The sequence below is a fragment of the Osmerus eperlanus genome, chromosome 27 (genome assembly GCF_963692335.1).
Source record: "Osmerus eperlanus chromosome 27, fOsmEpe2.1, whole genome shotgun sequence".
Lineage (NCBI taxonomy): Eukaryota > Metazoa > Chordata > Actinopteri > Osmeriformes > Osmeridae > Osmerus > Osmerus eperlanus.
In genome coordinates this window covers 7,666,309-7,682,776 of record NC_085044.1, presented here as the reverse complement: position 1 = coordinate 7,682,776, position 16,468 = coordinate 7,666,309, and the positions used below count along the sequence as shown (strand labels likewise).

Below are 16,468 nucleotides of genomic sequence, written 5' to 3'. Positions count from 1 at the left end.
TGGTAGGGTCTCCCAAGGCAAAGTGGTCTCAGGTGAGAGGCCAGACTAAGAATGGTTAGAAAAAAGACGACACACTTTTATCTCTCTACAAATCGCGGGGAGAAGAAGCTCTGTTTCTGTAACAGGTCTAAGAAAGAGTGTAGTCCCTCCTGGTTTAATGATCTTCACCTCGACCTGGTGCACCTTTCCGTCTTTGCTAGGGAAAGTCTGTGCTACCAGTCCAAGAGTCCATTCATTCCTTGGTACTTGGTTGTTTTTGTAGAAGAACAGCACAACGTTTGGATGAATGGCCTGTAGTGTTGGGAAAAACGGCTTTCGCTATTTGTCCCAAAAGGTGTTGGACGGGCTGAACTTTTCGCCACTAGCGTTTGCAGAAGTCTGAAGATCCAAACTCGCCTGCAAGAAGCCTGGCATTGATAATGGATGCTACTGCTGCCATGAATGTCACCAGCACTTCATGGGTAAGTTTGTCTTTCATTTGGAGGAATATGGAGTCTAGAATTCTCCTTGTGAGACCAATCATTCTTTCCCATTTTCCACTGAAATGGTAAACATGCAGAGGATTGAAAGTCCAAGAGGAGATGTACTCAATTAGAAACCAAAAAGGTCCACTCACCAAATGTCCATTCAGTCCAGGGTCCGGAACAGTGAGTGTTTATTTTTCTGGCCCTTACCTCAGAGTTCTGGGGGTAATTTTGTTAAAAGTGTCCAATGCTTTGTGTCATAGTGATGTTTCACATTACCACTTTTGACAAGGGAAACCGTCTCATTGCAGTACAAATGCATACTTGTCAGTCCACTCTGTCTGAAATTTGCAATTTTCGGAATCAACTTTTTGCTCTTTGTCCGGTTTAGAGCACGCCATGTTTTTTGCATAGGAAAAAACAGGTACCGTTATCAAATTGATTAGCCTGCTTTGTTGCTAATGACACACACAACCTGCGTGACCCACAGAGGTTGTGGCCAACATTGATTGAGTGAGTTGTCATGGTGATTACAGTTACTAGCGTCCTTACAGGCACCAACAAAGTTTGTGCCATGGTCCAAATTCATGTTCTTGACTTCTTGCACAGCAAGAAAATGCCCTGCATTTTTTAAGAAGGATGTGTCGAGGGATTCTATGACTTCAATATGATGGTTCTTACACTCATACATGTAAAGATTACAGTCCACCGTTTACTATGTGACACTCCAAGGGCCAAACACATCTAACCAAACATTTGTGAAGGGAGGGTCTGTTGAAAGGCAATCTGTTGGAAGGCTGGCCATTTTGTGGGTGCTAATAATCGGCCCACATTGCTGCGGTCTCCCGGTCGTGTAGATTCACCCTCTACAAAATCCAGAAGATCAGGAGATACCTGTCTGAGCACTCCACCCAGCTGCTAGTCCAAGCACTTGTCCTCTCCAAGTTGGACTATTGCAACTCGCTGCTCGCTGGTCTCCCAGCATGTGCAACCCGCCCTCTTCAGAGGATTCAGAACGCAGCGGCCCGCCTGGTCTACAATCTACCCAGACGCTCCCATGTTACCCCGCTCCTCATCTCTCTCCACTGGCTACTTATCATGGCCCGTATCAGATTCAAGACCCTGGTACTGACCTTCCGAGCAGTGAACGGGACTGCACCCTTCTACATCAAGTCTCTCCTGCAGCCTTACACCCCCACCCGTCACCTACGGTCTTCTTCAGACAACCGCCTGGTGGTCCCACCGCTCAAGACCGCCCGGTCCCAACACAAGCTCTTTTCCTGTCTGGCCCCCCAGTGGTGGAATCAACTCCCCACCTCCATCAGAGACACTGTCTCTCCACCTTCAAGAAAAGGCTCAAGACGCACTTGTTCCGGGAGTACAACGGTACTTAGGAATGGTTCGCTTGACCCGATGTTAGTTTCCTCAAGGATCACAATGACTCTTGCTTAGAGACTTGTTGCTCTTGTGGTTAGTGGTAACTGATTTAAAAATTTTGTACTCGCTGTGATATATTGTTTTTATTATTGTTGCTTGTTTTTTTTTTCACAGGTACACTTGCACTTATAGCGGTTCATGCTGTTTAATTGTAACTTGTTTAACTACATGCTCTTATGGTTCTTCCCTTTGGCACTTACTTTGGTTGTTCACAATGTGTGCTTCATGTTTTGGCTACACGCAATGTTTTTGTGGCTATCTTGTTGTTATGATCAGTGACCTATGCACTTTGTAAAGCTCTCTCTTGGAAGTCGCTTTGGATAAAAGCGTCTTCTAAATGAATAAATGTAAATGTAATTGGAGCTCTAAGCCATCTGCAAGTTATGCATTGGTGGATGTTACGCTCACCCTTCTCTTTTCACCAAATATCCAAAAGCCAGCTTGTTACGAACCTTGCGAAACCATAATGCGTTTATTACAAAACCAAAACAATACTCGAAGGCAGCATGGGTCAGTAAAATCAATAGGGTGTTGGCATGAGTGTCATGTGCTGTGTGCATGTTATGATGTCCACTTTCCCCCCTGGGAATGGAGTAGAAGCTGTATTTGTAACTTCCGGAGCACACCTGCGCGCTAGTGTAGCCGATCAGTCACCAAGCACCACGTCCTTTGTTCCTGTGTGCAGAATAGGGGAAGAACACAGAAAACAAACAGACGACCCTGCGGGCCATCACCCCTTGGACAAACTGGCTGCGAAGCGCCTGGAAGCGCAGCCTTTCTCCTTTCGGCGCCCATGTTATCACATTGGACGAAGCACCGTGAAGAGCTGTGAAGCGCTGTGAAGCACTGTGAAGCACTGTGAAGCACTGTGAAGCACTGTGAAGCACTGTGAAGCACTGTGAAGCACTGTGAAGCACTGTGAAGCGTTCTGCAGCGATCGTTTCTACAGCTGGTTGAATTCTTCCGCGGAACGCTTTCGAATTCTGCTGCAGGATCATAAAATACACCATAATTAAATGATAGATTTGGATAAACAAAGATGTTATTAAGATTTTACTACGTTAGTTGTAGGCTATAGCCTATCACTTAACATCCAACTTCACTACGCTGGTAACAAACGGCCAACCATGTGTTTACCCCAATAGAAACGATATCCGATCAATTAAAAAAATGTAAACATTTTAAAATTAAAATAAACTGATTGATGATTGCATTGTCTGTCAAGCCAACATATTCTTCAGTTGTTTCTAAACAGTTTGTTTAAGAGTGAGACAGACAACCTGGCACACACTCAAGCAGAAGAGACACCAAAACCTTACATCACAAACCAGCAGAGACATTTGGAACTTTACTTTAGTTTTTTTTACTTATTCAAGTTACTTATTTTTATATAATAAACCAAAGATATTTTGGTTTGAATCAGAGCTAAAATTGCTAGAGGTTTGCTAAATGTAGCTACCCTGTCTTTAAGTTCAATGTTAGAGTAATACAGTAAAACCTGCAACCGATCTCCAGGCTATATAGAATGGTAAACTCGCCTTTTGTTTTCGCCTCTGAGCAAAGTTTGCAGAGAACCCCGCAAGCTTCTTCGTAGCTAAATATATCAGAAAGCTTCACCAGCCTACCTGGACCATCGCTTGTGTCTGTTTGAACAATTTCACCAAGCCATTCGTGTATAAATGTTAAACTGCCCTTTTTGGAGGCGCCTGTAAAGGTGACGTTCCTGATTTTCGTTTAGCCATTGCTGCGTTGCTAGTCAAAGCTTGAGCTGAGCGCGGAATGGACGTTCAGAATGAATGGAGGTCTATGGAGCTATACCCCTCAAAATCCACTTCAGGATGTAATTTTTTGTCTAGTAATTTGAATGCTGCATTCGAAAGAGGAGGCAAAGAAAATACACACTGCTGGGTGTTAGATTTTTTTAAAGTCGCTTTTTTGTTATAAAAAGCATTTTAAAATGTAATTGACGTCATACAATCAGCATTCATTAGCAGAATGCTAGCATGTTATGGGCAACAACGACTCACCTAGTAAGAAATCGAAAGGACATAAGTACTCGTTCATTCAACTTTCGACCTATAATCCATGTTGAAATTCCAAAAACTACAATCAAATCTGAGATTTCTCAACGACAATCAGGCGAAAGAGACCAATTTAGCCGTCTAGCTCCATAGACTCCCTTTCATTTTGCACTCATTGCCTCATGCCGGCGATCACCCCCAGTGGTATGGAAGCAAATCGTTACCAAAATTCAAATGCAAATGCATTTCCAGAAATGCATTTGCATTTTAAGAATGTGGCTGCATTATTTGACTCATAAATGAAATTAGTAATCAATCATCCTATTTGCATTTTAATTTTCTTCTTCAAGAGTGCTCAATCTTTCACTTAATTAAAATGAAAAAGAAATAGACATTTGAGATTTAATTTTCAAAACATGCCCCAGCAAATAGATACCAAAATTCAATTTGAAATGTAAAATTTGAAAATTAAAATGCATTTCCAGAAATGCATTTTCATTTTAAGAATGTGGCTGCAAAATCCTGACCACAATTCAAATTCAAATGCATTTCCAGAAATGCATTTTCATTTTCAAGAACGTGGCTGCAAAATCGTGACCACAATTCAAATTCAAATGCATTTCCAGAAATGCATTTTCATTTTAAGAACGTGGCTGCAAAATCGTGACCACAATTCAAATTCAAATACATTTCCAGAAATGCATTTTCATTTTAAGAACGTGGCTGTAAAATCGTGACCACAATTCAAATTCAAATGCATTTGCAGAAATGCAAAATGAACGAAAAAGCATTCTGAGCGGCGCAGCAGAGTGACGTCAGTAGCCGCTCTTCTTCAGCTCCCTGCTGACCGAGCTACCCATCTTGTTCGGTAGGGAGCGGTGTGCACATCTGCATTGCAATTACATTGCAAATGTGCCGGGAAATTGATTGAATTGCCGGGTCTTTAGAGGACGCATCACAGACTGAGCAACTTGATGTCAAACAATGACTAAAACAGTGGCAGAGCTACTATTAATGTGTAAATCTGTGACGGCAGAGTATGCAGCCAAGCTCTCTATGACTTGTTCTACTCGGTCACGGGCATCAGACTCAGATATATTATTAGATTCTACCTGTTCAGCTAATTCTAACAGTGTTTGCACAATTTGAGGGAGCGCCATGGTCTGTGATGCGTCCTCTAAAGCAGCGGTCCCCAACCTTTTTTGCGCCACGGACCGCTTTCATGTAAGACATATTTTCACGGACCGGCAGAACGGACTGGGAGGAAAGATAGGCCCTGGACAGCTGCGCTGCTAATGCATGTACATTCTGGGTTTGATCCTAGTCAGTGACTTCCACACCTAATGCGAGCGCGCGGAGCGCGCGAGAAAAATAGTTTAGCTGATTTGAGCGAAAAATAGTTTTTGGAGTTTTATGTAAAATAAACAGCCGTTTTTTCAATTGACCCATCTTTAAGTTTCTTAGCCTGGTTTTCCATCGTTATATTGTTACTATCTAGCTTTCGATGTGTCAGTCCCACTGTTGTGTGTGACTATAAGCTACGACAGTGACACCCGAAGTGCGTTCCTTATATCCAGTTCAGGCCTATTCCATAATTTTGTTTGATTGCTGTCACGGCAGAAAATCCCGCTTGATGTTGGAAATGGAAGCAGGGTTTTCAGTGCTTTAGTGGCGATCTCAGGATAGCCTTCATCCAAAACACCGATAGAGTTGTTGTCTCAAACAGGCTTCATTGAGTGGTAACTATCACTTGTCATGTGTCAAGAGGAAGAGACGCGCACGATACCGTTGTAGCGGGGTTTGCTCGTTTAAGATTAGCAATACTTAATTTATAATAAAGTATGTAGTTCTTGGGGCACCACCTCTTATTGTTAAAGGGATAGAGGAAACCTTATTGAATAATATTTAAATAATAGCCTTCGTAATAATCAGTCTAATCTTAAAGTTGTGAATTCTATGAAAGTAGAGCAGATCAGATAACGTGAGTGATACGCGAATATTATACACAATGATTTATTTAGGAGAATGTAATTATAATGAACAAATACCAGATAAGTTATGGGTTAGTCAGAATAGTACAGTGGCTGGATGCAAATGAGGGCGAGCAACACAATGGCTGTGTAGAGCGTGTAAAGGGGGGAGGGAGAGAGAGAGAGGGGTAGAGAGGGACAGGTAGGCCTTTGTGGTAACAATGGACGAGCAAGGGCAACTGACTTAGCGAGGGTTAAGCTAACTCATTTGTAAAATACAATCAAACATCAACAATTTAATCACAACATGCCAATATGTCACAGGTAAGAAATATTGCAAATCGTAGTTACTTTTGTCGGTTTGAAGAAAGGTAGAGTCAATGGTTTCGTTATCGTCCAACGAAAATAGAACAACGGAATCTTTGGCCAAAGTTCCGGGCGCTCAGTGAATTTGCAGGTTGAGAGGAATAGTTTAGAAATGTAGCTAGCACTTCAGTTTAATCCTACGAACAAGCGAGGGTGATTGTACGTTTGGGGGTTTTATACTCCAAAGAACAAGGGGGGTCCCCGTGAAGGTGACCTCTTTCATTGGTCAGTTTCCCCCCACCTGGGCGTCGTCCTGAGATCTGCCTAGGTGTGAAGTAGCTGTACCTTTTGAGTTCCGTTATTTCAACTGTCCATGGAATGCTCAAACTTCAGAATATAACAATACAACATTCGTAAATGGTTTTGTTAGTATGGTACAATCATTTTGATATCAAGATTGGCTGACTTAACTATACTTGAAGGGAAGTTATAATCAAACCTCAATTAAACAACGTTCTAAGTAAATGGGAAAAACACACATTATAACACATCAACTACTGTCATTGAAATAGTGTCCATGAGCCATGTAGTCCTTGAGAATATGCTTGTAAATCCACATAAGAAAGTTCTTCCTTGTAAATCCTTTGTCTGATACTGTGGGCCGTGTGGCCTCTGTATCTGACCCCATGCTGGGTCAGAAGCTTTGAAGCTTCTCCTCTGGGAGAAGGACAAAGGGGGAAGACCCTTTCCTTGTCGGGGGTAGGAGAAGGTGTGATGGTACCGTGCTTTGTCTGTGGACTGTGCTACATATCCCCCTGCTGGCAACGTCCGATGATTCGACGTTGTCGGGCTGTTGGCACGTAAGAAGAGCAGAGAACAGACAAACACGACAGTACGATAGCATTTCTACTGGACACATTGGCATGAGTGGACTCTAAACAATGTAGGAATCAATGGGGCTAACTTGGGTCCTATTACTAAGTTTCTCTGGGCTAAGGTTCTATGCCTAAAAATGAAAGGAAATAAAAGGAAAAAGGAAAGGGAAAGAAAGGAGAAAGATTAAAATAAAATGATAGGAGTGGGAGTGGGCTTTGACTTCCTGGAGTCATAAACCTCATTTGTCAGGGACCAGGGTAGTTTGGTTATGAGGCGTTGTAGCCTATTATTTTGACAGTACCTCAAGGTCATTCATGTTGGGTTTTCTGGTAACAGATTAAAAAATTTGATAGATTGGTGGAGCCATATTTGTCTCATGATAGTATTTTCCTATTATTTCTGGTTTAAAGGAACATTCATTCTTGAACTTTGAGGCATTTTGGCTAAGGCACCTGTTGTGCACTTGTTTCGTCAGCAGTTTGACAGGGTCAGGTTGCTGGTATAAGGCCAGGCCAGGCCTCTGTGCATGGCCTGTTGTCCCCGCGAGTAGTGATGGTTTCTTCCGGGGGTTTTGCCAGCTTGTTGCAGCTGGGGTGCTTCTTCTGGGATGCTTGGTGGCCATAGTAGGTCTTCCTACTTTCTGCACTCTCATCCAGTTGGCATCATATGACTTCTTTTGGACCTGTGATGCTTCTCGTCGCAGGTGGGTTTCTGATGGCACCCGACGGTCATGGCGTTGTGTTGATTTTGTTTGAGTCTTGTGTCTTGATGGGTGAGTGGCGTAGCTCTGGGGCGGTCTGGAGCGGCCATCTAGCTCATGGATTCGGTCCTCTTCTGAGAGATGTGGATCAGACGTGGAATCTCCCCCCCCTTCCACTGTGAAGACTGTGTTTTGGACTTCAGGGTGAGGCAGTGGATAGGGCTTCTCGACGTTGGTCCACATCTGGTTTCGTTTGAAGTCAATGAGGGGTTCCAGTCTGTTGAGTAGATCGTGTCCAATCAGCAGCTTTTCGGTCTCAAGCGGTGAGACATGGATGGGGTGGATTAGGGACATTTCCCCAAACGTTAGCTTCAAGTACAGCGTCTCTGTGACTGGAGCTTTGTTTTGGGTGAAGCTTGTGATGTTGAATTCACTATCTTCACTTTTAATCCATCTTCTGTTTGACCTGGCTATTCCTTTTAGCTGAGCGGCCAAGGTGGGTGCAATCAGGCAGATTTCTGCACCCGTGTCCAGCAATCCTTCGCAGGGCACTTCATCTTCAAGTGTGATGGGGACATAGCTTCGGTTAGCTCTTCCTTTTCTGGAAAGCTCACCCAGAAATGTGTGTAACTGTGGGGCTTGTTTGTGTGTTGTTGTTTCTGGAGGTCGTCTTCTTGTGGGTTTGTGGTGTTTTCGGGTCCTGTTCCCTTTCTTCCATCCAATGGGGAGCATTTGAGGTGTGTTTTCCGTGTTGGGGCCTTCTAGTCATGCTGGGTCTGACGGATGTCGTCCAGGGCTGTTGTGTTCGTTTTTGTACGGTGTGGGTCTTGTTGAGTGGTTTCTTGCGTGATAGGAGTGTTGTTTGTATTCATAGTTGTTGTCGGGTTGTCTGTTGTAATTGTTTTGATATTGTTCGGGTCTTGTTGAGTGGTCTCGTGCATTATAGGAGGGTTGCTTGCAGGCGGGTCTGGGTTCGTAGGGTCTCTGGAGTTCTCTTCCTTCTAGTTGTAGGTGTGAGTCTGATTCCACCACATGGACATTTGAGTCTTGGGATCGATTGTTGTTCGCCCATGATTTATATGCCATGTCCCTCAGCTGCAGAGCCGTCATGGTTTCCTGGTTCGCGAAGGTCGTCATGAAGGGTTTTATGGATTGGGAGAGGTTGTTGATGAACACTGACTTGAACATGGGAGTTTCTTCTCCTCCGGGTTGGTTTTCTGTTGCGAAATAGGCTTTCCGGAGCCTCTCATAGAATGTCTTTGGGTTTTCGTTGGCCTTTTGTTTTGTGTGCAGGGCGATAGTGCAGCAGGAGCCTTTACTTTCTGAGTGCCAAGCCTTGAGGGTCCGGCAAGCCATGTCATAGCTGTGGCGTTCTCCAGCAGGTTGCCTGTCAAGCAGGGCTCTGATTGAGCTGGAAGAGGTGTTCTTCAACAGGTACAGCTTGTCCGCGTCTGTAGCTGTAGGCAGGCGTTCGAGATTAGAGTTCAGTTGTTCTAGATACATCTCAATGCTCTGAGTGGGATTGTCTGGATCGAACTTCTCTATGTTCCTGCTAATTTTCAATAGCAGATCTAGTGACACTGCTGGTGGCAGGTCATGCATTTCCCATGCATTTTGTGGATAGGCTGAACGTGAGGGTTCATCATGGTCATCCCATCTGTTTGGGGCTGTGGTCTGACCGCGACGTTCAGGTTGGAATTGTAGCTCCATTTTCTGGTCATACAGTCTTCTGCTCTGCTGTTCCACATCTTCTGTTCTCCTCATCCTTCGTGGATTCGTGTCAGCTTGGTACAGAGATTGGCTGGGAGGGGATGTATCCCTATATGGTCTTCTTGTTTCGTATTCTGAGTGGAGCGGTGCTTCAGGTGATTGCAGCTGTCTTGGGTTTTGGTTTCTTGAATGCCGATCTACTTCTCTGTCGTCTCTTCCCCACCTTCGGTTGGTGTTGGGGTCTTCTGTGGACTGGATTGTGGCGTTCGCTTTGTTCAGCTTATGAATGGTAGATAGTAGTTCCACTTTTGTTTCATGTAACTCCTCCTTCATTGTCTCCCTGTCAGCTGTGATGTGTGAGAGATCTTGGTCCAGGTGTTGGAATTTTGTGTAGAGAGTGTGCCATTCTTCTTTTTGGTGGTCGTAGTCTGCTACTTTTTCATTAGCTTCATCCAACATCTTAATAGTGTTTTCCATGAGGGCGGTTGAGTCCTTTTTGCTTTTCTGAACCCCCTGCATTTCTTCTTTTAGGTCTCCCAGTTCCGTAGCGAGTTCCTTGTTCTCCTGTTGAAGTGTTTCCCGGATATCTCGTTCAGTTTCTTTCGCCTTGAGGGCATCCCTGAGGGTTGTTTTCTGTTCCATTAGCTGTTGTCTAGCTCTATCCAGTTCTCCAGTCAGGTCACTGGTTTCTTGTTCCATTAGCTCCCGTCGGTCCTGTTCCTTTTCCTTTTCTTTGAGGGCATCTTTGAGGGTTATTTCCTTTTCCATTAGTTGTGTCTTAGCTCTTTCCAGTTCTCTTTGTGCCATTTGCTCCCGTCGGTCCTGTTCCTTTTCTTTTTCTTTGAGGGCATCTTTGAGGGTTATTTCCTGTTGTATTAGCTGTGTTTCCTGTTCCGTTAGCTGTGCTTTAGCTCTATCTAGTTCAACAGCCAGGTCGCTGGTTTCCTGTTCCAATCGTTTCCTGTGCTCTTGTTCTCTTTGTGCCGCCTTGAGAGCATCCTCTCGATCCTGGAGAGCCTGTGTCCATTGTGTGTTGACTTTTGTTATTGATAACCTGAGTAGTGCAGCATAGTTGAGACCGAGGCTGGATAGGCATTTGACAATTTGGGATTTGCTCAATATTTGGCCTACATTTTCTATGACCACTTCTTGAGTTTTCCTGGTGATCATATCGGAATGATCGGTCAGCGTTTCCACATATCTTGGGTTTTCTTTTTCGGATAGGTGGACAATCAGTTTCTCAGCTTCCGTGAGGTGAGACATGTTTGGTTCGGCTACTGGAAGTTATTAACACAATGCTATTGTGATAATTGTTGATAGGCACTTTAGTTTTGTAGTGGTTCTCTTTTTGGCAGCAATATATATACTTTTCTTTTCCCTTTTTTTTTTTGTTTACCAACTTAATATTAAAATTAAAATCAGAAGTTAATATTCAAAGATTAACAATCAAAAACTGAGATTAATATTCAGAAATTAAAATCAATATTAAAGTCACCATCCAGGATCAAAGATTCAGAAAATAAATAAAATTGTTTACCAAATTAATATTAAGGTTAAAATCAGAAGTCAATATTCAAAGATTAACAATCAAAAACTGAGATTGATATCCAGAAATTAAAATTAATATTAAAGTCACCACCCAGGATCAAAGATTAAAAAAAATTGTTTATCAAATCAATACTAAAATTAAAATCAGAAGTTAATATTCAAAGATTAACAATCAAAAACTGAGATTAATATTCAGAAATTAAAATTAATATTAAAGTCACCTTCCAGGATCAAAGATTCAAACAAATTATTTATTCTTTTAGGCCTATATTAAATCTTAATTTCAGTAATCTTGTTATAGTATCTATAAACGATTAGAGAATTTAGATTGAGTAGCTGTTGATTTGTTTTAGCCTAAACTGGACTGAGAAAGTACAATGTATTTAAATACTATAGCACATTAAGTTAGCCGGTTTAGCTTGTAGAATCAAACAGATAATGAACTAAATTGTTGCTGCATCTATAATGTAGCTTTAAATTGGGCAAGGGTTTTACATTCACCTCGAATTGAATGCGAAACAGTGAAGCTTCTTTTCGAAAAGCTAGTTTATCAATTTCGGAATTGTTTAACAATATTGTGGCAGTACAGGCTGCGTTGTTCGGCTACTTCCAAACAAAAGTCCTTTTGGACTGATCGCAGATAGAGTGGGCAAACTAAAAATAATACACTTTACGTTTAATTATTATTTAGCGATTGTTGTTAAAGTTGTATATTGATGAGGGATAAATAGGATTACAGTTCAGTATGGTCAACAACGCCGATATTCTGACAACTTCCACTTTTAAGTGCGCGGAATGAAAATCAAATTACAGGTCTTTGTTCACGAAAGGTAACTATTTCCGGTTAAGCAACAATAAAGGTCCTTAAATAAGCAGCTTCTCCTGTCTCAATAATTATTTTACTGTTACTTTACTGATTCTAGAGGTTGAGTGTTTACATTAATGTTGAATTACATGCAAAACAAAGTGAAGCTTTTTCCGAAAAGCTAAGTTAATCAATTTACCAATTGTTTAACAAGGTAGAAGCATATAGCTTAATGTAGAGAGCTGCGTAGTCTCCTTCAAAATCAAAGTCCTTTTGGACTGATCAATGTCTGTTATCTACCTCTAACTAGACAATGGCAACTTATCAGTTGCTTGGTTGATTTACTCAACCCAAATGGCCAACACTACTATAATACACCTTTCCGAAGCGTGTATGGTACCAAAATAGTAGTGTTGTGACTCTATAAAAAGGTTCTTACGCCTTCATGTAGAAGCGCTGCCTTTGTTTCACAAGATGAAATGAGACGGGTCGCAGTGTCACTGCGCACGCGCGTACCTCCGCTCAAGTCTAGCTTTTCCGAAGCTAGTTAGCTACACACAAATAGCCAATTGTTCACGACAAAGCCAATTCAATGAGTACACAGCACAGTATTCAAACAGTGTTTAAAACCGTAGCTATCTGGGGGAATAGTTAAATACAACGGAGCGTTAATTTAACCAAAAGGGTGGGAGGGTGGGTTTCAGACGGAAAATGTATCTCCGTTATAGATCGCTCATTTCAATCTGTTTCAAAGCCTATCACGGGGCTCCAATATGTAGCGGGGTTTGCTCGTTTAAGATTAGCAATACTTAATTTATAATAAAGTATGTAGTTCTTGGGGCACCACCTCTTATTGTTAAAGGGATAGAGGAAACCTTATTGAATAATATTTAAATAATAGCCTTCGTAATAATCAGTCTAATCTTAAAGTTGTGAATTCTATGAAATTAGAGCAGATAAGATAACGTGAGTGATACGCGAATATTATACACAATGATTTATTTAGGAGAATGTAATTATAATGAACAAATACCAGATAAGTTATGGGTTAGTCAGAATAGTACAGTGGCTGGATGCAAATGAGGGCGAGCAACACAATGGCTGTGTAGAGCGTGTAAAGGGGGGAGGGAGAGAGAGAGAGGGGTAGAGAGGGACAGGTAGGCCTTTGTGGTAACAATGGACGAGCAAGGGCAACTGACTTAGCGAGGGTTAAGCTAACTCATTTGTAAAATACAATCAAACATCAACAATTTAATCACAACATGCCAATATGTCACAGGTAAGAAATATTGCAAATCGTAGTTACTTTTGTCGGTTTGAAGAAAGGTAGAGTCAATGGTTTCGTTATCGTCCAACGAAAATAGAACAACGGAATCTTTGGCCAAAGTTCCGGGCGCTCAGTGAATTTGCAGGTTGAGAGGAATAGTTTAGAAATGTAGCTAGCACTTCAGTTTAATCCTACGAACAAGCGAGGGTGATTGTACGTTTGGGGGTTTTATACTCCAAAGAACAAGGGGGGTCCCCGTGAAGGTGACCTCTTTCATTGGTCAGTTTCCCCCCACCTGGGCGTCGTCCTGAGATCTGCCTAGGTGTGAAGTAGCTGTACCTTTTGAGTTCCGTTATTTCAACTGTCCATGGAATGCTCAAACTTCAGAATATAACAATACAACATTCGTAAATGGTTTTGTTAGTATGGTACAATCATTTTGATATCAAGATTGGCTGACTTAACTATACTTGAAGGGAAGTTATAATTAAACCTCAATTAAACAACGTTCTAAGTAAATGGGAAAAACACACATTATAACACATCAACTACTGTCATTGAAATAGTGTCCATGAGCCATGTAGTCCTTGAGAATATGCTTGTAAATCCACATAAGAAAGTTCTTCCTTGTAAATCCTTTGTCTGATACTGTGGGCCGTGTGGCCTCTGTATCTGACCCCATGCTGGGTCAGAAGCTTTGAAGCTTCTCCTCTGGGAGAAGGACAAAGGGGGAAGACCCTTTCCTTGTCGGGGGTAGGAGAAGGTGTGATGGTACCGTGCTTTGTCTGTGGACTGTGCTACACCGTTCAATAAAGCCCACAAACTTGCTAAAAAATTAGTAAACACACGTCTTTGCAGAGCTTTTTTGCTCAGGGGAAAAGGCCCGCGGAGAAGGAGAGAATCAGGTCATTTTTCAGAATAAAACGTCTTTAAGACTCTGATAATCAATTAAAAGGAAATAATGTTATTAATTCTTTTTTGTGCGGCCCGGTACGAAATGACCCACGGACCGGTACCGGTCCGCGGACCGGTGGGCACCGGTTGGGGAACGCTGCTCTAAAGACCCGGCAATTCAATCAATTTCCCGGCACATTTGCAATGTAATGCAATGCAGATGTGCACACCGCTCCCTACCGAACAAGATGGGTAGCTCGGTCAGCAGGGAGCTGAAGAAGACTGACGTCACTCTGCTGCGCCGCTCAGAATGCTTTTTCGTTCATTTTGCATTTCTGGAAATGAATTTGAATTGTGGTCACGATTTTGCAGCCACGTTCTTGAAAATGAAAATGCATTTCTGGAAATGCATTTGAATTTGAATTGTGGTCAGGATTTTGCAGCCACATTCTTAAAATGAAAATGCATTTCTGGAAATGCATTTTAATTTTCAAATTTTACATTTCAAATTGAATTTTGGTATCTATTTGCTGGGGCATGTTTTGAAAATTAAATCTCAAATGTCTATTTTTCATTTTAATTAAGTGAAAGATTGAGCACTCTTGAAGAAGAAAATTAAAATGCAAATAGGATGATTGATTACTAATTTCATTTGAGTCAAATAATGCAGCCACATTCTTAAAATGCAAATGCATTTCTGGAAATGCATTTGCATTTTGGTAACGATTTGCTTCCATACAGTGGAACTCTGATGGAACCAAATTCGGTACAATGGGGCTTAATAGGGAGTGGACAGTCTCTCTGTCAACAGGCTCTGTTGCTAAGGAAAATGATATGATTGTTGTCAGCTGCTAATAGACTGTTGATAATGTCAGGCAACAAATTGATAGACCAACTGCAGTCTAACCTGCAACATGTGTTGCACTATCAGCAATATTGCACTATTGTACTTCACTTGTCTCAGGTTAGTATAGCTTTATAAGGTTAGTATAGGTTATTATGTGTATTATGTGTATTTAGAGGTTTAGTATACTGTATTGAATATTGTATATTATTTTATTTTAGCTTATCATAGATGTAAGCTATGTTCTGTGTACTTGTGTTATGTTATGCCAGGTTGCTTTGCGTTGTCTTGTCCTAAGAATTTCAGTGCCCAGTCTGACCCTGTGTTGTTCTGTGCATCTGACAATAAAAGATTTGAACTTGATGTGTAACATCCTTTATAATAAATTTCATTTAGCAGAATGATTGAACTCGACAACAAACGTTCTTATGTAATAATCAACGACTATCAACATGGAAATGAATGACAAAGGCAAGTTCATTTTCCAATCTTGAATCCCTGTCAGAAAACTCAGCTGTCATTTGACCACCTATCCACTAAAGAAAGGAAAAACCGTCTTCAACTGTTCAACTGTTAAAGGAATCTCCAGACGAATAGTCATGAAAAGTTTGGTTGTGAGGTTAACTCTTTCATGCCAACTCCTTGTCGGATGTAGGTCTGATAAACACACATTCATCTCGGTCTCTGCTCTGACCCATTTCTTTCTGTTTTTCCTTTTCACCAGGATGGTTATTACCATGGCCTACTACGCACTACTCCTTAACACCAACAACCTGCATGGAGACCCTTACGTCAACTTCCTCCTATCTGCTGTGGTCGAGCTTCCTGCTTACATCATAGCCATGCTGCTGCTGAGGTAAAAGAAAATGTATCAATCAATTTTACAACCCATCCATGCATCTGCTACTCAATTAGTTGGTTGATCAAACTATTATCGTTTAGCATTCATGCAGTTATCATATAGCCATTGCATGAATGAATGAATCATTAAATTGCTCATTTAATCCTGCTTTATTAATATAGCCTATATGCTACAGAGAGCGCCATTCAATTCCCTGCAGGTACTGCCCACGCAGATTCTGTCAGTCCTCCACCCTGTTCCTAGGGGGCGCCATCATCCTCTTCATTCAGCTGGTGCCTGCAGGTTAGACACCACAGATAAACTTCCCTCTATTCTGACATTCTCTCTCTCCATACCCTCTCCATCCTGACATTCTGTCTCTCTATTTCTCTCTCTCGTGACACCCTCTTTCCATCCTTACATCGTCTCTCCATCCTGACACACTCTCCAGTCAAATAAATCATTCTTTATTGGCATGAATTTGTTAACATTGTTGCCAATGCCATATAAGATTGAACACAATACATTAATTATGAAACTACATTTGTAAAAATGTAATTACTTAAACACAACAAGAAAGCAAATAGTTTTTCTGGCGGGGTCCCCTCGACGGAACGGACCGGCCACTTGATGGCGAGGGCCTCCCGCTCCACCGTAGCGTAGCGGCTCTCAGCTACCACATCCATCAGGCACTGAAACAGGGCTGGAGCTCCATGCAGGCCAAAGGGAAGGATACGTTAATGCCAGTGGCCGCTGGACATACGGAAGGCCATCTTCTCCTTAGC

General features: G+C 42.0%; 1 protein-coding gene across 1 annotated transcript in view; it reads left to right on the top strand.

Moving 5' to 3' along the window:
• LOC134013573 (organic cation/carnitine transporter 2-like) overlaps positions 1-16,212 on the top strand; it is a 30,336-nt gene extending 14,124 nt beyond the window's left edge. Inside the window, exons 7-8 of the mRNA XM_062453073.1 lie at positions 15,567-15,698; positions 15,904-16,212. Coding sequence (XP_062309057.1) covers positions 15,567-15,698; positions 15,904-15,991 — 220 coding nt within the window. The 3' untranslated portion in view covers positions 15,992-16,212. The remainder of the gene's footprint in view (positions 1-15,566; positions 15,699-15,903) is intronic.
• Positions 16,213-16,468: the final 256 nt, after the last annotated feature.